At 42.7% G+C, this 23398-nt stretch overlaps 1 protein-coding gene across 1 annotated transcript in view; it reads right to left on the reverse strand.

Annotated features, from left to right (window-relative positions):
* The window catches only part of LOC144782059 (alpha-actinin-4), a 280125-nt gene that overhangs the window by 185358 nt on the left and 71369 nt on the right, over nt 1-23398 (reverse strand). Inside the window, exons 2-3 of the mRNA XM_078661201.1 lie at nt 15620-15734; nt 15211-15330 (exon numbers count right to left, since the gene is read on the reverse strand). Of these exons, the coding sequence (XP_078517327.1) occupies nt 15211-15330; nt 15620-15734 (235 nt within the window). The remainder of the gene's footprint in view (nt 1-15210; nt 15331-15619; nt 15735-23398) is intronic.

Genomic DNA, 23398 nt, shown 5'->3' on the forward strand with positions numbered 1-23398 from the left:
TTGCAAAAGCTCTTGCTTTGCAAACAAATATGGAAAGAAGAATAAGCCTATGCCTCACGACCAAACCTCATCAAGCCGATGGAGGATCGGGATTAATAAAAAAAAAAAGGAAATACACTGAAGATCGGAACCAGTAAAAAAAGAAAATAAAAAAATATAAGGCAAAAACTGTGATAATTTTGAAAACATTGAGTCCGTGGCAAGAAAAGAAGGCAAAGATATCTGGCTCCATATCTGATGGCACTGACCTCAGCGTTTGGCAATGAACCTTACACTGAAAAAGCCCTGACACCACCTGTTGCCAGTGCAAGGGTTTTCAAATCCACTCAGCTCTGCGGGAGACGATATCTATTACATTTATCATTTATATTTCATACAGTCTCAAAACCAGAGAACCCCCCATGAAATGGCCATCTCCACCGTAATATGCTGGCTGAGACAGGGCTTCGTTTAAAAAAAAAGTGAGATGTCATCCTAGGTCTCCCACGCTGGAATTTAGTTCAGCACAAAAGGTCATTTGTGGAATTTTAATGAACGGCCCGACAGTTTTTTTTTTTAAACCAGCATTGCTCAATTAGCAAAAGCTTCATGTGAACCTCTCTTGGTAGCTATTTTACTATGTATGGGGATCCTTTTCAACAAACTAAGCAGCTGTTAGACAGGAGCTGGAGCTGGGCCAGCGTTAGAAAAATCCGAAATACATCAAATCTGTCTTCCAAACAAGCAGCAAGAAGGTCAAGCCGAGTACAAAAAGGAAACCCGTGCCAGAAGAAAGGGTCCAATGTGAGGCGGTGGGGGGGGGGGGGGGGGGAGAAGGTTGAAAGGAAAAGACATTACAATAGCGAGCTGTGGAGAGACTGGGTTGGTAAAATATTTCAACGACAAACATTTAATATGGGCCAATACATTGTGCGCGCACACAATCAACTTCTTCGTTGTATTGGACTGTTTATAAAGTGCTTTCCTAGAGTTTGTTGAGGTCTAAAAGTGCTTTACATACCAAAAGTAAATGGTACTAATTGCAAGCTGTATGGATGCGATGATGGGTGTTTGCCGTGATGTAGACTAATATAGCTTAGTATTTGCGTCATACATGATGTCCAGAGCATGCTCCAAACTTGATGTAACAGTGTGTGCCCACATTTTACACCCGAGAGAGAGGATTTAAAGGATGGCTTCACAAGCAGCATATGCAAACCAGCGTGGACTATGAATTTTGAAGTACTAGAGCATTGGTTAAGGGGAGAACGAGGGTTTTAGGACACGAATTGCACAAGACTGTTCATAGATCTAATTGTCTTTAATCGTTTATGTCTTAATTGTTATGTCTGTAGTGGAAGAGTCTGCCTCCTGTGTGTTCTTTCTGCCAAACAAAAATTAAGAGCAGTGAGCTATTCTTCATCAAAGGTTTCTCCTTTGGTTCTATAGTCTGAGTTTGAATTGTAAAAACGGAATCCCAGCCCAAGGTGTGGAATGAAGAATGCACCGGAGGAAAAACTGGTCAATCATGCAGTACTTTGGGAGCAGGCGAGATTCAGTCTCAACATAGAGAGGACTTCTCCAGCTGCAGTATTCTGTATTCCTTCTAATTTAGGAACTGTTTTTAAAGTCAGCTCAATGTAAATATTATTAATGAAATCCAGTCTTGATCTCACTAGAACATATCTTATGTGAGATAGCCCTATAGCTTATTCTTCTATTTTATGTCTCAGATGGGGTAAACGTGCTGTCGAGACTTTCATAGTGGAGGAAGAGGCTCTTGTCACTATTTTGGAATCGAAGTAGGAGGCTGGAGCCCATAATCACTACAAAGATATTTTTTTCACTGCAGTCAAAATGGCGAGCGTCTGCCCTATTACCAAGGGCTGGGAGTGTACATGCTCCAACTTACGTCAAGATCTGCATGTAAGTATTTTTGTTTTTGAGTTCAGATTGGGGTGCTTTTATAGAATCCATTGTTACAGGGCCAAAAGGCATTAATTGAGTCTTGGTTTCAACCTGTGATGTAGGGTCTAATTTAAAGATGACCGGATTATACGTCGCTTGGGTGTAGCAGGTGAAATTGAAATAAATCACTACTTTCAGAAAACGGGCAAGGTAAAAGAAGAGTAGAAGTGCAGTATTTGAGCCTTAGGGAACATTTACTGATCTGAGGTAGGGTTGGAAAAAGAATTGTAGCAACAAAACAATTTGGGGGAAATCCTTAAAGAAGGAAGGATTTTATTCAATTGAGCACTGTACCTTCGTTCCCGGTGTCATATCATTTGGGCAAGTAGTTGGTGGTTATCTGTGTATAAAACTAATGGCAGGTCAAATAGCAGCAGAGCACAGCAACTCTACTGTTATCACAGGTTTTGAGGTAGACCCGGGTGGAGATTAGTGCTAATTATGTGGTTCTTTCAGGTCAAAATCCATTTGTCTGCTTAATATAAGTATTTGTTTAAACAAAGTTTGATCCCTGGGCGAAGGCTACATTTCAACAACCATGCAAAACACAAGTTCACCCAATAAGGTCCATTAGCTATCAGACTGTAGTTGGTTGGGTTAGTCTGATGGAGACCCTGCTCATTTAGACTAGGTTAAATATGTTTTCAGGTCACATAGCAATTACCCAGTTGATAAGGAGTTGATGCTTTCTCTTGCTGGTACTTAACAAGAGGAGAATTGGTTTGAATATGAATGGTGGGCAAGGATTAGCAGGGGAATTAGCCTTATTTGTGGCTTTAAATTAGGTTGGTGGTTTTATTTGGGTTAGGCAGATTGACGGAGCTTAGTATGGGTTTGGATCAGGATAAACGTTTGGTGGGGGTAGAGACCAAGAACTTCAGCTTCCAGGACATTGCCTGGTTTTCAATGGAAGAAAAAAATCCAGGTTAGCGGCCTTCTTGATGGAGTGGTATGCTGCAGCCTAAGTTCCTGGGAGGGTTTTTTGATAAATGGCTGCTTTGAATTCATTGATTCTGACGACTGCTTTAGTACAGCATGTAGCCACTGAGATGCATGGAGTTTAGTGCAACTTCCTGCACTTTTTGACAAATGATCTGTGGAATCAGTATTGCCTTTGGAGCTACGTTTTATCAAGGTTGAAAGATTTGCTGCAAAATATTTCAAGGTATCTAGTTTCAGTATTTTGGAGTTTTACATCTGAATGGAACCAACCGGCTCTTCTTCCATTTGAGTGCAGACGTGTAATTTTCAGAGGGACCACTATGTCAAAAGTCCCTCAAGGATGGAATTACTTTCCAGATATTTCTGGGCCTGGGAGTGGAATTTCATCCAGGGTCTAGTCACTGGTTATGTAAATGTCAGTAGAAATTCGGATGCCAAGGGAAAGATAAGAAAGAAATTAATGCTGTAACGATCCTTCCATATAGTGAGGTTGGAGAGGGGCCATTGCGAAGGCTGAGATTAAGCCATTCAATTTCGAGGTTTCTATCAATTTCAATGCATTTAATGAAGTATGTGCATGTCATCAGGAAAGTTAATGGTCGGCAAGTACATCATCAAGGGTGTGGGCGGGTGCTTGAGTGGGACTACTGATCAGTTGGTGGAACCCAGATGCTTCCTTGATAGAGAGGAGGTTAAAAGGACCAGCTTAACGCGGATTTGAAACACCAAAAATTGATACCAGCTAATACATTGGGTGCTGGCAATTCATTGCAATGTTGGCTATGGAGTCAAAAAGCAGCTTTGAAAGCAACATAATGTGTAGTGGTTGATGAAGAATGATGCAAAGAAGTTTGCCTGATAGTTAGCTGCTCTAACACTCATTCACATCCTCGGACGGTCACTTAACTACCTTTCTTTTCTGAATCAGGAATTAACTGTAAACAATGCACTAGGATATTGGTTAAGTGACTGCTCAAGTTACTCATCTTTGGTTTCTCTCCTGTTAATCTTCTTTACCTTCTCACTAATACTGGGGAGGTACACTATAAAAAGCAAAACTACACCTCACTCTCCAAATACAACAAAGGTCAATAAATGTTTACATTTTATTTTTAAGGTTTTACTGATAAATGAAGACGACCCCTCTATTTCGAATAAGAAACCAACATTAATAAACCCCATCAAGCACATCTAGCAGCATTGTATAATTGTCACTCACCCAAACTTTGGTCTGTGACTGCTTGAAATGATCTTTCATAACTCCATAGCTACTCCATTTGCCCTTCTGCTCCATGCTATCACATTTAGCCAGGATACCGTACAAATGAACACTAAACTGTCCACAGTCCAACCCTAGCAATCCAGAAATTGTGAGGCTGTACCTCGGAAGGCAGTAAATCTTCTCTGTGATAAAAGGGTCTTTTAACTTGATGGTAATAGTGACTACTTGACAGGAAGGCAGTACATCTCCTATACTTACCTTTTTTGCCTTTGTACTTGCATTACTCTTTACTCATTATATTTCTATTCTTTTTGCTCATCTTGTGCGGCTAATTGAACCCAATTTATTTACACAAGAGAAGTCAAAAAGAGGAATGGTAAGCCAGATTTCAAGCAAAAAATGCCCAAAAACTTCAGCATATTAACAAACAAGCAACAAGATACCTCTGTGGAGCTGATCACCTACCATAATGATCCAGATGCAATCAAAAGTTGCTATGGTTCATATCCCACTAAGATAGCGTAAGTAATCCATATTGCTGCAGAAGTGATCTGTGTAGAGCCCTGAAGGACTTATTTCATAATTCATATTCAAAGAAACTCCGTATCTGAAGTTCACACTAATGCAGAGCCAACTAACAATTAAAATTATCAAAGATGTCCTCCTCACTTCTATACATTCGTTCTCCACAGTGGACAAGTGGACCCACAAACCCAAACAGTAGCAATACAAATACAATCCTTCACACGACCGCCAGTATCCCCTGTACAAATTCAGTGACAAATCACAAACACCACAAAACACACCAATTAACCCTCATAGCTTGCCTGAGGAATAGCCACTTAGCTCAGAGTAATTGCAACAAACGCTAGTCGTTTCACGATTAAGTTCAAAATTACCCAAACCATGCTGGTGCCAACATCCCCAAGACCATCTCCAGAGTAGCCACTCACACATAACCCTCAGCTAGGCCACTGACGCTTCGCTACAGAGAAGGCATTTAACAAAACAAAGGATCCAGAATGCCAGATCTGTAGAGAGTTTTAATCATCTACCAAGCAGCCAAAATATCAAAGAAAGCAAACAAACAGCAGAAAAGTTGCAATCTGAGATTTTTCCCAGAAGCCACCATTGTACATGTATCCATAAGTCTAAACACAGGCAAAATTAAGACCAATCTTCTATTTGTCATTAACCAAATTTAAGTTGAAATTCCCGAAACTGCCAACCACAACCAAAAGCTTGGAATTGCAAGCGCCAAGGGCTTGATGCAGTACAACTTGCTCTGAATCCATACCCTCACAATTAACATTATTTCTATGGAACAGTCAAGACTCATGTAAAAGATAAAATCTTGTTAGACTGGACGCATTGTGATTGGCCAAATAGGCCACTGCTGCATCCTCAGTATCAGTAGCACAAACTCCTCTTCTTAGAGGTTGACCACATATGACAATCCAAACTCAAGACAATCCCCCACATAAAGCTCAACAGAATAGGAAACAAGCATTGGCACAGCCAATAGGTCTCGCTTTTGGGACCTTATAAGTATTTAGTTATGCAGCACAATATCCTAGGTGCAACAACATCAACTGTTGCATGGCTAAACACTTATAAGGTCCCAAAGGCGAGACCTATTGGCTATGCCAATGCTTGTTTGTTCTTTTTATTACTGATCCGAGTTGGATCAGCAAGTTAAAAGAATAAAACGCATGGAAGTGTTTTTTTTTAAACTGCAGGTGGCAGGAGTTGGTGTGGCAACACAGAGTACAGGTGGGGGAAGCAATTGTGGGTGGACATGAGAAGCAACAAGTGACAACAAAGGAGGGCAAGGGTGGGGAGAAGCAACATGAAGGGCTGGGTGATAAACAGAGAGCAGTGGTGGGAAACAGAAGCAGGGGGCAAGTGAGCAATGTGAAGTAGGTGGGGGAAGCACAGGGGCAAAAGTTCAACAGGGGAGGGCATACAAGTGAGTGCAACAACATGGAGCGGGGCAGGGAGAAGCACACAGGTAACAGATAACTACACAGACTGCAGAGGGATAGAGGTACATGACAGACAGGTGGAAAACATGCACACTCTCATGGAGTGCTTAACCAAAAAGAAACAAGCATTAGCAATGGAATAGGTTTCGCATTAGGAAAGTTTGAGCTATTGGTATTGTAAATGACAAAGTTTTTATTTATGTGTTGGTTTTGAAAATAGCTAAATTAATAGCTTTGTCATTTACAATGCCAATAGTTTTAACTTTCGCAAATGTGACACCCATAGCATTTGTAAAGCAATGTGTTGTATTTACGTGACTTAGATGTATTGATATTACAAATTACTGACTTAATTTTTTTAAATAATTAATACTTAAATAAAAGTTATTGTAATTTATAATGGCAATAGCTTAAACTTTTGTAAATAACTTTTGTGAAGATTATATTCAATGTATTTTATTGTGAAGAAAATCAAAGAACAGAAGTGGAATATTAACATTTTTTTGTGACATTTGTAATAAAGCTTGAAACATTTAGATAACATATTTGAACCAGTTGTTGTTGAATGGTTGCACAGATTGATCCTGTGGTGGCGCTGAGTGATGTTGTGGTGGCGACGAGTGATGTTGTGGTGGCGACGAGTGATGTTGTGGTGGCGACGAGTGATGCTGTGGCGTTCAGAGATGCTATGGTAGCACATAGTGATATTGTGGTGCCCCTGAGTGATGCTGTGGTGGTGCTGAGTGATGCTGTGGTGATGCAATAGATATATAGAGTGAGTGCGATAGATGGATAGAGGGCGGGCGATAGATGGATAGAGTGAGGGCGATAGATGGATAGAGTGAGGGCGATAGATAGACAGATAGTGTGAGGGCGATAGATAGACAGGTAGAGTGAGGGTGATAGATGGATAGAGTAGTGTATTTTGTAAAGCGCACAGCTGCCCCAACGGGGCGTCCCGGCGCTGTATAACGCTGTGGAACCCTTCCTGGCTCTCCCTGTGAGAAGCCCCTCCTGGGCACCCCCAAGGTGAAGCCAGGCATCCCAGTGTTGTAGGGGCCGTTGTGGAGATTAAGCAAGCTATTGCCCAGAGTTGCAGCGTGGGACCCATGATTAGAGTAGGCGCCGAGGCGAGAATTATCGAGTCCGCAGACATTGAGCTCAAGACCCTTCCGCGTCGGGACTTGAACCCTGGTCCCGGGCCTGATCTCTGCTTCAGAGTCTGCCGCTCTAACCAGTGAGCCACACTTCTCCATTATTAGATAGAGTGAGGGCGATAGATAGATAGAGGGCGATAGATAGATCGAGTGCGATAGATAGAGAGTGAGTCCGATAGATGGATAGAGTTTAGAAACAAAAACCATGAAGAGATCAAACAATTTTTTTTATTTTTACAGGTAAATACAAAAAAACTAAAGGCAACAACATTAAGGGGGAACAAGCAGGAAGTGGGATAAGGGGGGTGGCAAATGGTGAGCACTTTCGCGGCCGCTTTGGTGTTCTCATTGGCCACGCGGCTCACTGAACATCAAAGCAGCCGAGAAAGTGCTCCCAAAGGCTGCAGGCTGACAAATGATGAGCGCGCGCGGCGCACATGCACTGTACCTCATCCGCCTGCAGCCTTTGGGAGCACTTTTTAAAGTCCCTTACTATACTCTCGCAGAGCAAATATGCACGTTGGCCCAGCGAGACCTAAAATGGGACAAAATCATAGAGAAAGGAAAATAAACACACAGATGTGACACCTGAGATTGCAGTGGGCAGAACAGCAGACTCCTAAAAAGACTCACGGGACAAGTAATTTGTTTTTCATTTGTATACAAAATAATGAACAGTCTCTGAAATACATTTCCAAACTATGGAGATGCATTAGGCATGGAAAAAGGTACATATACAAATCATCCACTTCAGCCACAGATGCCCAGGTAGTAGTCATTAGTCATTACTCTGAGGTCAATTCAAGGACCGAAAGTCTACTTATCAAATTAATTGATGTAGGTGTAGAATGTTGTTCTAGCTTCAAATGACATCTGGGTTTTGGCTTAATCTTTGGCATAAAATATGCTGCCAGAAGTTAAAAAACCTTTATAGCTATAGCCCATTCAGCAGAATCCATCAATGAGAACAGGTCAGATGCCAAGCATGCACATATGATTTATATGTTATTCTAATTTATGTTATGGTGTATTTGCTGTATGCATTACCAATAAGAGTGCATTATTAGTTGAAGAAAGGTGGGCATGGCCTGCTGAGGTTCCAGATAGCCACTACATTCCACTCCCGCTTTGTGCCCTCTTTTTCCACCTACCGAGCCGTTTCTAGCCGCCATGTGCTCATTGAAGCATCAGGCCACGAATTGTAAATATGGGAAGAAACGTTGTGACTGCCTAGAATCGACAATCAACTAGCGCAGCATGAGCTGAGGGGACTGCCCACCCACATCCCACCACCCACCCTTTTGAGTGGTATATTCGCGCTCACCCATATGCAGCTGGTGTCTGCCGCGGTACTTCCAATCAGCCCTACCCAGTGACCTAGGCAATGCCAATACTGGGGGTTATACTGGCAGAAATTATTCAGGGTAGTACCATAGTGTGCCCAGAGCCACTGTAAGACGTAAAGTGGCTCCAATGATGCCTTATGGGTGGAGAGGTGAGCTTCGGGAGAGAACATTGCAGTTGCAACATCTCCAAGCTCTCCCCGTGGCCTGGGTATACATCTACCATCTTCGGGAACCGGAGAGTGAAGCACACGCTGGCTGGTGTTTGAAGTGATAGGCGGATCAGTCCTCTGGGCTCTCCAAACAGCACTATGAATAATCAGTCCGCAAATGATGAATTCTTGATATGCTTTCTTGCCTGGGTGTGACAAGGCTCATAAGAAAAATAAGTTCTTCTGTGTGCATATCAGCTCATATGTGGCACCAAATGAAGATGACATGGAAGAGAGATTAGTCTGATTCAACCACCAAGATCAGCACTTTGGAAGGCAGTGAACGCAAGCTCAAACAGATAGTGGCATAAATACTTCTAAAAACTGTTCAACCACGCCCTAAAACGTAATAAAACAAGAATTGGTTTTGCCTATGTGAAAATCTATTGACTTTGTCAATGTTTTTTTTTAACATGCTGTACAGCAGTCGAGCTGCTTTGCAACATGGCTCAAAGTATTAAAAAAAAATTGATATGGCACCATCAACGCTGACCACGCCATAGAGCATTTTTTATTGACCTAAAGCCATCTCGAACAGCAGATCATAAGCTGCGCAGCATGTAAAAACAAAGAAAGTCATTATCACAGCATGCCGACAGGCGCCCCACACTGCTAACTAATAGCACGTCTCCCGGAAAGGACCTATAATTAACACAGAAGGTCTTCCAGAGAGGAGCACTCTAAATGAATGAACGCGCAAAAGTTGTTCATGTGAAGCACGTTCACAGACCAGAATCTGCTCGTGGGAAGCGCGTTCACACAATTTGCTACCTCGTACTTTTTGTTTGCTTTAGCTACTTGCACAAGTGCCACCATTGCCTAAGTAACGTTTGTTCTTGTGTTTGAGTGTCCTCCATTTATTGCAGTATTATACCTCTACTTGTACTTTGTACGCTTTTGTAACCTGCACACATGTCACTTTTTCCTCTTGTAATGCACCGTTTGCTACCACTTGTACTCTGTTCACTGACGAGTGTCACTTTTGCCTCATGTAATGTAACTTTTGAAATTTGTTCACTTGTATTGTTCTATTATATCAGTTCTGTTCCTTTTGTAAAGCGCTCTGACACCTTTGGGTAAAGTCCGTGCTATATTAAAACGCATAAGTAAAAAAAAACGGAAAGAAGAAAAGAATACAATGGGCAGCTAGCTGCTTGAATGGTGTGGGGTGGGAGAGACGCGGATGCATTGTGGGCGTGCACATTGCCGTGGTCTGCGGCTCGTGCCCAGTGGCGGCGACTGCAGGCTTCACCGTGCTCAGGTCGGTGTGTGCTGCGCAGGTCGTGCGGCCCAAGGAGGGGGCTGCCGGGGCAAGGACAAATGGCGTGCCGCGGTTTGCAGAGGACTCGGAGGTGGGAGCCGCAGAGGTACTGCTACTGTGGTCGGGGGTGTTGTGGGGGATGCCGGGGTGTTCTGTAGTTGCGGGGGAGGAGCGATTTGCTGCGTAGGCAACAGAGGCTGCCGTGTCGTGGAGACGAATTTAAGGGGCTCTGCTGTCGGGATGCGGTGGTGGGGGGCTCATCCTCAGCGCGGGAGTGGTGGAGAGTGCCACCATTGCCTATGTAACGTTTGTTCTTGTGTTTGAGTGTTTGAGTGTCCTCCATTTATTGCAGTAGGACACCTCTACTTGTACTTTGTACGCTTTTGTAACCTGCACACATGTCAGTTTTCCCTCCTTGTACTTAGTTCACTCACGATTGTGACTTTTGCTTTTGTAATTTGTTCACTTGTATATCAGTCCTGTTCCTTTTGTGAAGCGCTCTGACACCTTCGGGTAAAGTCCGCGCTATATAAAAACGCATAAGGAAGTAATAAATAAAATTACATGGGGCGTGGTGGTGTGGGACAGGACGGTGGTGGGTGCGGAGATGGGCAGTGGCGCTGTTGGGCACCGGACGTGAATGTAGAGTGAAGCTACTCCGGAGTGATCTGGTGGTTGTGGTCATCCATGTGTCTCTGGAGAGGTCTGGTCTGCTGAGTGCTGCCGCATCTTCCGGGGCGCGTTCACACTGTTGATTCGACCCTGATTGGCTCGCGCCAGCTGTGCACGCTTTGTGGCAGGCGCGTCTCACGTGCGCGTCCATAAAGCAGAATATGCAAGAATCTGCACGAGCCCCGGTCTGTCTCCCTTGAGAGGCATCTCGACGACAATAGGTCTCGAGAGCGAGACCTAAAAAGTGGTACTTAAAAAGCAGATGGGGTGGGGGCAGGACATCCAATCAAAATAGATGGTAAAGAGACTAGGCTTCATGAGAGGGACAAAGACAAAATTCACAAACAGACACAAATAAGCTTAAAAATGAGTGACAGGAGTGCCAGCAAACGGTAAGCAAGAGGCAGGCTTCAAGCCCCTGTATGTTCATAGCAAACCAACAATAAGGCTTTCGCAATCAGAGAGCTATGATGTCGGGCAGGCTCGATCTAAAACCGGGGTATCATTTGGAAAAAATAAAATTAAATAAGTATGTAACAAATGCAATACCGGCTTCTCCTTTGCAACGGGCCACGGGGAACCTGATCGGGTTTCGACATTCCAGGTGCTTAGGAAAATAGCAACCAGGGAATACGGAGCCATTTAAATTCTTACGTGCTCACAAACAGGCAGAGAAACACACGCAGAAACGGAGCTTTGCCCGTCTCAGCATGTATCACACAACTGCAACGAACGGTATCAATTCCTTGTCATAGACGGAATTACAGAGAGTTACCAGAAGCCAGAAGGTACACATGACTGGTGGAAATGTCGGAGCCCGTCTCGGCTACCGTCCTCGGATGGAGTGGGATCTCCGTCTGTCCTTCTCCAAATAGACACGGAAGCGGAGAAGGACAGAGAGAGAAGGCAGGTGGTGATGGAGGAGAGAGCCAGGGCGGACAAGAGGAATGGAAAGAGATGGGGCACACGGAAGAGGATTAGCTGGAAAAATAAAGGGGCAGATTATTAGACCGTGAAAGTAGCAAGATAAGAGGAAGACAGTGCAAAGAAAACAAGCACTGGCCGCGCGGCCGTGAAAGTAACGCGGCCGTGAAAGCGAAAGGGATCACTGGGACGCGCTCTGTGGTGGGGGAGGGGCTGAGCGAGGCGCTTCTGAGAGAGCTGTAAGGCTTTATGAGCCATGACTGAGGAAAGACAGATGGCGGCTGTACGCGTAACCGCAAGCCTGAGGCCAGCAAAAGCCTATGGTAGCACTTTAAAAACCCACTAACTAAATGTCTCGCAGAGCAACGCATGCGCTGGCTCAGGTGAGACCCAAAAACTAATGGCAGCTCATCATGAACAATCCTTATTACTTAATGTTTAGCAGGTGTCTCAAAGACAAAAACACCTAATGTGCCAGTCATCTGCAATACACTATCCAGCCTATCCTATGTACCATCTGTGGCCACCTAGCATTTTTGTATACATGCCTATAATTGAAACTGCAGAATGAATCTAGCAAACAAAGCGATGTGCAGGTCAAAACTATGTTACCTTGGATATCTCACAGTAACACTCGAAAACCCACTAATATTTCTCTGTGCTCTGATTAAGTACAATATCCTTGCACAAAACACCCCCCATAAAGCGGAGTGCCAAATTCATAGTCTGAGTAGATGGGGTCTATCTGAGATCAGCTGTCTCAATCAGTTTGAGTGTACAGTGATAACTCTAAAATAACATTCACCACAAAGGTACTGAAGTCAAACAGTAGCAGAGAGGTTCAGAGAAACAGTTAGGGTTAGTGCACACGACAGAGCTAACTAGCACAAACTACTCAACTATATTAATCAACCATTTGAGCAAGTAGTTACTCACCATTACCATCAAATACAAACGCCCTTTTATCATAGGGAAGATGTACTACCTTCTAGGTTACAACCACCCAATTCATGGATTACCTCCTTGAGTTGAGCATACACCTCTAGACTGCAGAAAAAAACCTGATCCTGTACAACTGTAACTTTTAAGTTAACTGAACAGAAAAAAACAAGCCACTGAAATCAATGAAAAGCCTCTGTAATTTAATCAGGTAGTGTAATTTAACCAGGTAGGGAAAACAACCTCACCTATGAAAACAAGATTGACACATAAAACAAATGTTATTTCCCAATCATAGTTCTAGTATATCATTCAGTCACTGCTACCCACTACTCAGGCTACTCATATCGCCACCCTGTAGCATCAAGGCAGATCGCCACCCATTCTGGTCAGACACTTCAGAAATGCTATTTTGTCAAGGAGCTTGAGGAAACCTACAGAGCAATCAATCAAACATGTGAATAAAGTCAGCAGGAGAGTCTAAAAATACCCACCTTGCAAAATCCACTCTCCATCTTCAATATATAGTTGGCCAAGATTAGAATGAATGCATCTGAATAATAATGTAATGACTTCATAGAGTCCTAAACTGCAATATTTAGCCTCTTCGCCTTACCAATCTGCCTCTGCTACAACATAGCACCCACGGCACACCCCTGCCACACTTCACCTCTGCTGCAATTTGCATGGAGTACACTGAAACCCCATGGAGCAGAAAAGCAATAGAAAAAGACTCAATAAAAGGCCAAAGATGCACAAAGAGATCCTTGATCTACCATGTGCATTAAGAAATGTCACCATTACCTCCAGACAAAGAGCATGATACTGTTAAAAGCCTTCATCTGAAGCAGGGTCGCCCCACAACTCATTAAACACTGCATTAGCACTCCAAAGAAAACAGAACACCCCTGGCAGACGTATAGATCACGGCAAACTCCAACGCACTCCTATGCTATAATGGAGATAATTAGATGCCTACACAAATTAATGACTCAAGTCCTTTATGAGCACGTGTCAGATTCAGATTTTCTTAGGGTAAAGACTCTGCCTTGGTCAACATCAGAGAAGATCTGCTCCTCTTGCTGGGGAGAAGTAAGTAGCCTTAACACTCCGATCTCACCTGCCAACTATAGAGTGGAACAGAACACACTGCTGTAGACAGTGAAAGAATGGGCAGGGCTATAAAAGTCAGCATAATTTCACATATACCAGATGGATGGTACTAGCCTCTCTATTGTTCTATAGCTAAGTGAACCCAGTGGTGCATAACCGGGATCAGTACTCAAAACCTTTCAAATGTATGGCAACAACAAACCCAACATGACTTGGCTGGACCATATGTGGCACTAGGTTAAATAGCCTTCTCTGCATGAACAAAGCCTTGATCTAGAGCTAGCAGGTGGGAAAAGCAGTACCCAACTTACTTACATCCATTCAACTGGCCCCCAAACTTAGAAATACCTCCATGCACCCTACTGAAAGTATGGAACTAGGAATCCAAATTGACTGAGCAGTCTTTCCTTTAAAAAGGAAACCCAATCGATGCCACTACACACCTGTCCTACTCTAGAGAATCCTCCCACTGCTCAAAACTGAAAATGATAATATCCATGGTGATCTATACTACTGCAACAAATTAAAGTGGGCTCATGAAGCCAAGCAACAAATTGCAGCAATTACAGAAGCTGGCATCCAGAACGCACATGGCTGTTCGAAAGTGCTACTACATAACACGAACCTTGGATGCCCTCTGTATCTTGGTGTATGTAAGGATCAGCTTGTCAAGACTTTGTGTTGTGTACAAAACGTGCTAGGGGAAAGGGCAGGATATGTTTAGAAATCGGCTCCCCATTATGCGGTTAACAGGGTCCACAAATGTATCTTTCAAACAAGATGGCTTCAAAGATTTGAAACAGAAGGCAGATTCATTGCCTGGGTTCAGAAAGACATGCTACTCAACACGAAGCTAAAACCAAAGCACGAAGCTCCTGAAAATGAAAATATTCAAATAAACTCTTAATTGATCCCCACGCAATACAAGCACTGCAGTTCTACCACCCAGAAAAACAGCCATCTGTTTTTCTTTCTATGCTATTCTCTGTTCGCACAGTCACTGGTCTCATCAACATTAACTATTATTAAATTAATGGAGCTCATGCACAACCTGCAATGGAAGCAGTGAGCCAGAATGGAAGTAGGGAGGGAGAGGGGAAAGAAATAAAAATCAGGAACTGAATATCCCTGAAGTTTAATCACAGGACACCGTTACTTTAAGGAAATCATGTATTTTGTATTATAAGTAATGGAAAAATGCAAGCAACTATCTAGCTTAGTGAATGTCAGGTGTAACTACCTATAACGTTTTTTAAACGCTCCTACTGCGACGTTCCAGCCTGTACAGAGACCAAATAGACAGATAGTTCAATTAGTCTTTTGTTGCATCAAATTGTTAGACCTACCTGAAGGACAAATAACTGCTGTCATCTCGACAGACAAAGCAAACTTTAAAGAGTTTTCTTCTTTAAAAGCATTTCAGAGGAAGTGGCTTTTACAGGCCTGGCACAAGATAACAATCAACTGACGGAGTGGGCATCATTCCAGCTTACCTTCAGCACCGATGGAGACCAACTTCACTCCTTTGCTGGCAATGAAGTCTAGAGCTTTGTTCACATTGTTAATCTTGTGTACTCTCATTTTCCCTCGCTCCGGCTTTGGTAACCGCTCTCCTGGTAAGAGAACACAAGTGTACATTTTATCGGTTAGCGCAGGTCGAAATAATCACTAGAGCTTTGGTTGCTAGATTTCAGACCGCTTCCCACTACATGTGCTAAGAGCAGAGGCCCTTCAATCAAAACTATGGCATGCCATTCAGAATAAGTGTCAAGGAACTTAAAAACGAACTCTGAAGAAGGTAAGACATGTTGAAACCCTAACCACCCTTAACATTATAGCTCCATTCCCTTTTGAACAAAAGGTGCAGCACAATTTCATCGAGAATTGTCTGCATTGTCTCACCTGATATGACCTCCAGTAGCAACATGAGCTTCAGCCCATCTCGGAAATCCTCGTCGATGTTCTCAATCTGCGTCCCAGATTTCCTCAAATGCGAATTACACCAGGCTGTGAAGGTCTAAAGAGCACAAATGAGATTAGGATGGTGCATGTTTACAAGTGATTCAGCTATAGAGCAGAGAACCAAACAAGGTTATATTCAGTTCTTAAAGCATGATGCATTTTTGGGAAGAGATTAAGAGGGAAAGTACAACCTGTTTAAGCTCTTGTAAAAGTTTTGCCCGTTCGTTTCACATTCCTTGCCCCTTTACCCCTCCCCAACATTGCGCCTCAGGCCCTTGTATGCATAATAACAGTCCGACATCAGCCACAAATGGTCACAGAATAAGAATTTCTTCACAAAGCAGTATGATATGGATCAGTTTAAACGCTCTACTGTAAAAATTATGCAAATACTCTGTAGCCTCGTCTGCATCAGCCAATCTACTATATAAACTAATTCTCCCAGAAAATATTGCCTGAGAGGGAATTGCTCAGTACACTGACTACCCACTAAGACAGGTGACTCTCTCTCTCTGTAAGGGCATCAAAAGCGGTCACCATTTCAAATATGGTTACAAGGATACCACTAAGTGGAATAAGAACACCCTTTTAACAAACAAGAAATAGTTTATGTTGTGGTAAGGAGTGCTAAAAATCAGTCATGAAGTATAGCAACGACTTAAACTCGTGTTAATGTCCGGAAAGTTTAGCCGCTGAACAATTTTTGTTTAATATTTGAGGAAAGATAATAATTACTATTTATCTGGGGTGCTGACCTTTCCTTTTGTGGGAAGTGAAACCGGACGAACAAAAAAGCATACCAGTAGAATGGTTAATTATGGAACAAGAATGTAAAAGAGTCGAGAATTAATGAAGCTAAAATATTAGTAGCTTCTAAATATCCTGTAATCAACATAGTGCTCCGACTGCAGTGCACTAAATGTACTGCATTAGCAAATGGTGTCTGAATGGAGTCATTAAAACTCCATACCATTTTATTTTTTGTCAAAATGGGGTGGTTAGTCCGAAGGACTGCTTGAAGTGTTTACATGAAAGACAATGTACAGCTTTCTCTTAATATGAGAGCAGATAAAGTACAGAGAGTTTATGAAGAATAGCAGGTGTACTGAAGACAAAACTGACAGAACATTGCCCCAAAAAAATCTTCTAGACCGCTTTTAACTGGAGACCGATCAACTTGGCATCTCCTTAAGTAACCAGAATTTCAACACCCCAGATCAGTACCTTCCAAAACTGAAGGCTGAGCCCTCTATTGACCAAGTCAAAATGAGTAGTTCAGAAGTGCTACTAGCTGCCTCTACCTTCCATATACACTGCATGAATCGGTTTCTTTGCATAAGGGTCTCTGGAAGGCCCTATACTCATAAGGGTCACTCAACAATGGTCCTGTAAACCACTTTCAAAGGAGGCTATAAAGACTTCCTAATTTAAACACCATGGACATGAAAAAAAAACTCCTCAATGCTGATGAAAGCCAAAGAGGCTGTGTGTTCAAGTAACTAGAATTTTTTTTTCCACATACACATTTAACTGGGTGAACGACAAAAGGAGAGTTTGATGGACAGAAAGCAAGAAAAGTAACACTTTATCCAAAGGAAGAGTATTCATAAAATGCAAACACTTAAATAGTACCAACCTTAAACGAAAGAACGCTTATGAGCACACACACCGCTCAATGCACACTTTTGCATACTTTTTTTTATTTATTTTTTTTAAAGGGGGGGTGGAATTCTTATAGGCGGATAAATAGAGAACCCTTTTTCACACTAAAATTACTATTTATTTATTCAGGCAACTAAACATACTTAACACTACTAGCCACTACACTGGACACAGATGTTAAGAGATTCTTAACATAAAATATAGTTTAAATGAAGTTTGCCAAGTAAAGAAAATCAATAAGCCATGCAGGTACTCACTCCCACCCGCCATTAGAAGAATGCCGTCTCTAGCCCACTTAACAAATTAGACCAAATCTTTCCTAATGGGCACATTTCTCTCCTAAAGCTCACACTACAATCACCCCCTCAACCTGACTTTACCTATCATCACTGCACTTTTCCTTGGCTGCCTTCTCCTATGTTACCCACCCTGCACTTTGAACAATCCTTCAGGGTGATGAGACTGCTTTTCTAGTTTATCGCATCGTTTTTGCTCCTATCCCTTTTGTAGTCGAATATTATGACTGTTTGTTTTACCATATATTGTTTCTATTTGTTTCCTTATCCCTGGACTCTCCCCCTCCTTTGTTCTGTATCCCACCTGATACTACTGTAAAGCGCTCGGATACCCTCACGGGTCTGGTTCGCGATCTATAAAACACTAAATAATTAAATAAAATAAATAGGTCCAAAGTAGTTAACTTTTTCATAGTGTATGTGAAGATTTCCAGAGATGGCTCGGTAGTTAGTACATTAAATAAGTATTACATTTTTTTGGTGATAAGTGATCTTCCTTTACATGAGAATCAGGCTATTTGACAAAGCAAACAATCAAATCAGAAGAGCAGAGGTTTTCTTAGGCTGGAAAATCATTCGGAGTGACCAACTATTTAGTGGAATTAATAGGCTTGTTATAATTAACCCATCTGTAAAATGACATAGGAAATTTGGATGTGCTTTTTTTTTTCAAAACAGCGAACTCACTTGGCTTTATTTTTGATGAACGGATATCTTCGGGAAAGCATATTATTCAAATTACAAGCACATGTGGATATTACACTCAAATACTGGCTAAGATGCAACCTTTTCTGGAGGAGAATCCTTTTATAGGCTCAAGTAAATAATGCTGTAGCACCTTTTTGTGAGTGACTAAGTAGTATTAAGACTGCTACAACGTTAACAGAATCACGTAGCAACAGTGATCAATAAAGTGGGACATTAACAGCATATGACACCGACCCCCCCGCCCCCCCACACGCCCCCCGCCCCCCCCCACACGCCCCCCCCACACGCCCCCCCCACCCACCCCCCCCACACGCCCCCCCCACCCACACGCTATCTTAAGACACTACACTGGCTGTGGGTGGAAGAAAAGAAGACACCACACTGGCTGTGGGTGGAAGAAAAGAAGACACCACACTGGCTGTGGGTGGAAGAAAAGTTTAAATGTAAAGTTCCCACTCAAATCATTAGGACAAAACTTAAGGCTAGACTGGAAAAGTAGAAACGCAGAATAGTTTAATATTTCCATGTAGAGATGTAAGATCAAAAGGTGGGGTACATGTGGAGGGGACCTCATGTTAATAAGCACAATTGTATAAGAAAAACTCTCGCAGTTGAAGGAGCAAGGCTTTTTGATAGCTTACATGAAGAAATCAAAATCTGACTATGTTATCGTCATCTTTAAAAACAATGGGATTCTGTGCAATTTGGCTATTCCAGCCTGGAGGGCTTATGAACATCTAGATACCATTAGGTTTATTTGCGCTATATAAGTGATGAGGACTCACAAGGATGTGGATTTTCATTGCTCAGTTTTTTTCCCTCATCTCCTACTGTTGGCGAGGTTTGAATTTATGAGCAATGTTCTGGTGAGCAACTACATCATGATCAGCAATATTTACTGATCCCATTTATGTGCAGAAGTAATTCTGGAAGATGTGGCTTTATTTCTCAGAAAGCAGTTAATTCTTGAAAATTAATGATGAGTTTCTGAAAGGAGGTTTTAAAATTGTGCACCAATTAATTCTGAATGTTTAGGTGACAGAAGGGACTGCAGCATTAATTGATCTGATCTGCTCCTTTATTTTGGTCTTTTTTTGGTATTGGAACATTTCAACTTCCTTTTATAAGTTAGGCAGGATCGAATTGAAATCATGCACAACAAAGACATTATTGCAGCTGAATGACAAACGGAGCTCATCAAGTCAGCCATCACTAATTTAAAGTTACCACTTGCTCCAGGTCACTAATGACCATATACCAGGCCTGGGTTTTTAAAACCATAAGCATTCAGGGACTTGTAGCGCTGGTTGACATGAATTCAAACACTTTGCCTAAAATCTGAATATTTGTAATGGAAGGCCAAGCCTCCAATGTGTGATCTCCGATAGCATGGAGTACGTAGTAATGCTACTCCAAAGGAAAACAATTTTGAGCGTTCCGTTGGATGCAGCATCGAGGCAGCACAAATCTAATTTACTTTGTGTGGACATGTTTATGGAATGGTTAAATGCTTCACAGAAAGACAAATCAATGAAAAAGTGTTGTAGTCACAAAGAAATAAACAAGTTCTTGTTGAGTCAAGCGATATAAGCTACACTCATTCGAAACAGACTCCTACCAAAGTCACTAAAGGTGACAGGTTCATATTTTAATCAGATACAAATGGCTCACGGGTGACTGATTCAGAAGTAATCCAATCACCCTTGAACATACATTGGTAGTACCTTCAAAAGACTGTGGAAAGGGAGGTTGTACCACAATAATGAATCCTATAGAAGGATCCGTTGCCAATACTATACCACGATTCATGATTAGGACTAATGATATGGATAACTACAGTTGTATAGTAAGGCATGCTAGTAAAATGTATTCTATGTTGATCTTTAATAGAGCAACTACAGATCAGATTTCCTTTTGTTTGAGATCCTCAAATGAATGTAGCCAGTCCAAACATATATTCAGCTCACAGTAAAAGTAATTCAACTGCTCACACACTTAAAGCACCACAAAATTGCAGAACACACTAAATGGAACCTTGGGGTGCCCCTACATTTGGATGGTGAGAAACCCATAATAAACTAATCAACAATCCAAATCCAACAACTCTAGCTAAACAAACCTACAGAAAAGCAAAATTACTTTCCCCATCAAAGGACATTTATGAACATGCAGAAGGCTGCCAGCGTTCAGATATCAAGCACATGCAGGAAGCTGCCACTATAGGGCTGTATTAATGTTGCGGTCTAGTCTGAAGTTTAAAAAAATCCCCTTTGCAAAGTAAAGAGTGAAATGATCACTTCAAATATGTTATTTGTAGGCCTTTAAGACAACTTGATGTTTTTGAAATAAATGTACATAAGTTTAGACAGGACTCGCTCATCTGGGCAGTGTGTGTGTGTTACAGAGGATATGCCTCCTCTAAGTGTCCATAAGTGACTGGCTTGGCAGGCCTGTGCATTTTGTGGTAATCTGCCCTTCTGAAGGAAGAAGCTCTGGTTTTCTAGAACCGCCATAACTTAGGTGTGCTGTTTGGTCCTTGGACGACTGCTTTCCTACAGGATGCAATTCCCTCAAATTCTTGGCATACTAGGAAAATATATACATGGGAGGGTATGCTCATATTTTGTGTTACTGTTAACAAGCACGCTGTACATTTTTGTCCATGTTTTCTGTATTGAGGGAGTTAGTCGTTATGTTTTTGGTTTTTTTTACAAGTGGAAGTGGGCAGAATTATGCAGAGCCGTGATTGCCGCACCCAGGAATCAATCCCAAAGGAATGTATCGATCAGCCGTGGGACCATTTGTCATGATTTCTCTGATCGATTCAACCTTGGAAATCTGCCATGTTCAGCAAACTCCACCGTGATTCAGATACAAATGGGTGTCAATTTCAGACATGTTCCTCACTGGGTGCTTACAGATTTTGCTCAATAGGGAAAAGAGCAAGATTTCGCTAATCATGCTTTCAAAGCAGCCCAAACTGTATGTGAATACAGAACGTTATTACCGATGCTCTCAAGGTCAGAATTTACTACATTATGCGGAAACGCTTTTTTTTCCCCATACACCGTGCTTGGAACCCAGAAGTGTCTGCGAAGACTTTATTCTTACTTCATAAGAGGATTTTATCAAAAGGGGGCAGTACGTTTACCAATACTACAAACGCTGTTCTTATAGGTCCCCTCCCCACACACCCCTCCTTAATCACCGGTGCGCATATCAGCGCTACAGTAGGTCCCTTCTACCTCCTATGAAAGAACAGGCCGGTCCCCTCCCTGTGCGTCACGGCGACCAGGACGTATAACAGCATGAATGAACAACAAGCCCTTTTCCACCCTCCAAGGCGCTGGCCAATCCGTAGGCGCCGTAGTGAGCTCAGCTCCGGGGAATGTGACACAGACAGGTTTTACACTCAGGATGTTTATCTGTGCCAAAGCACAAAAGCCCTAACTGTGGACGAATATGTGACCAGCTGAAGACGACCGGTACAAGGGGGAAATGCCGGCGAGCTCCAAAGCGACATTCCTGACGGAGGCAACAAGACTCCCGGCCACCAGGCTTTCCCACGGGCACATGCGATAGATTTCAAGATCACAAAAGGGGCAATCCGTTCACCGGGGAATGAGCACTGCTGGTGCACTCTGTGTTAAGGACACGGGAGGGTGAACACTCGGGAGATTGTAAAGGCAGCCGGTAGCTTTTAAAAGCCCTTCAAGGGGCATTGTTGCTACACGTCAGACGATCCTCGCAAGGAAATCCAGGCAAAATCTGCACACAAGTAATGAGCAAGCATTGGCAAAGCCAAGAGTTCTGGCACTATCAAGCTGGTGCTATGCTTTTTTTCTATTTTAAGTTTAACTACAAAAAAGACAAATAAAAGCATTCCGTCACCTAAGGTCTGCCATATGTTTCCAATGGAAATGTTTAAAGTTATAAAATAATCAAGCACTGTATAACATTTTAAACAGAATAGTACGAGTGATCAATAGCATGTAGGAGTTCTTGAAACCGGTACTTAAAACAGAAAGATAAACCCTTTTCAGTCTTAACGATCACAGGATAGTCTTATTTCTATTAGTTAAAAGAAAAGGTGCTGTTTGTGTTGGGTTCTGTCCATTTACTCCACGATAATTTTTCACTTCAGACTACGTGGTTTTGGTCATTTGCTGCAGGACAGTCTCACTACCAGAGTCTATTCACGATAAACTTAAGGAAACTGAACTGAGCCTCTTTACCGTCAGTGCCTGCCTTTTAAGTTAAGGCCACTGCGGCGCAGGTAAGGGGCCCTAGGCGGATTACACTGGCACATGCTTGTGCGAGCTGCACGTGAGACTGTCGTGCTCAGTCCAGTGATCCTCAGAATCACCGAGGAACCGAGCGATGCGGTCGGCGCCATCCTCACGCCGAGAAGGTATTTAACTGTGCACAGTCCCAGAGTAGATTACAGCATTTACCCCACGTTATGTAACGACTGTATGACCGACTCGCCACCCGGCCTGTCTTTTATTCAATTTAACCACTGAACGACGGGCACAGCTTGAACCACTGACTCGCCACCCGCCCTCGACCAATACCATGTAAAACAAAGGGGCTAGCTCGAGCCACTGACTCGCTAGCCCACCCACGACCCTGGAATTAAGATTCATTTCCTAGTTTTCCAAGCCTGTCCCTGTTTAACAGCCAAGTTCCCATCCTTATACAATTTTGAGTAATCTTGGATTCTTTCTCCATTTGTGAGTCTCACGACGTGCACCTTGTTGATTTTTTAGAACGGTGCCAGATGAGTTCGGCGGCCATTCAAAAATAATCACATTCCGGATGAGCTTTTTATGGCGACGTATGAGGACCACTGCCCAAGTAAGTGTCTCCCCTGCCACACTAGTTACTGGCACAGGGCTCCCCAGCCAGTTCGGTCCATTAAGGATTTCTCTCATTTTTAATGTATTCCAGAATCAGTAGGAGCACCCCAAAGGCCCACCCAACGACGGCAGAGCCACTGACCGTCAGTTCCATGTAGGTACCCCCTACATATCTTCAATTTATCAAGCCAATT

Source organism: Lissotriton helveticus, chromosome 9 (assembly GCF_964261635.1).
Source record: "Lissotriton helveticus chromosome 9, aLisHel1.1, whole genome shotgun sequence".
NCBI lineage: Eukaryota > Metazoa > Chordata > Amphibia > Caudata > Salamandridae > Lissotriton > Lissotriton helveticus.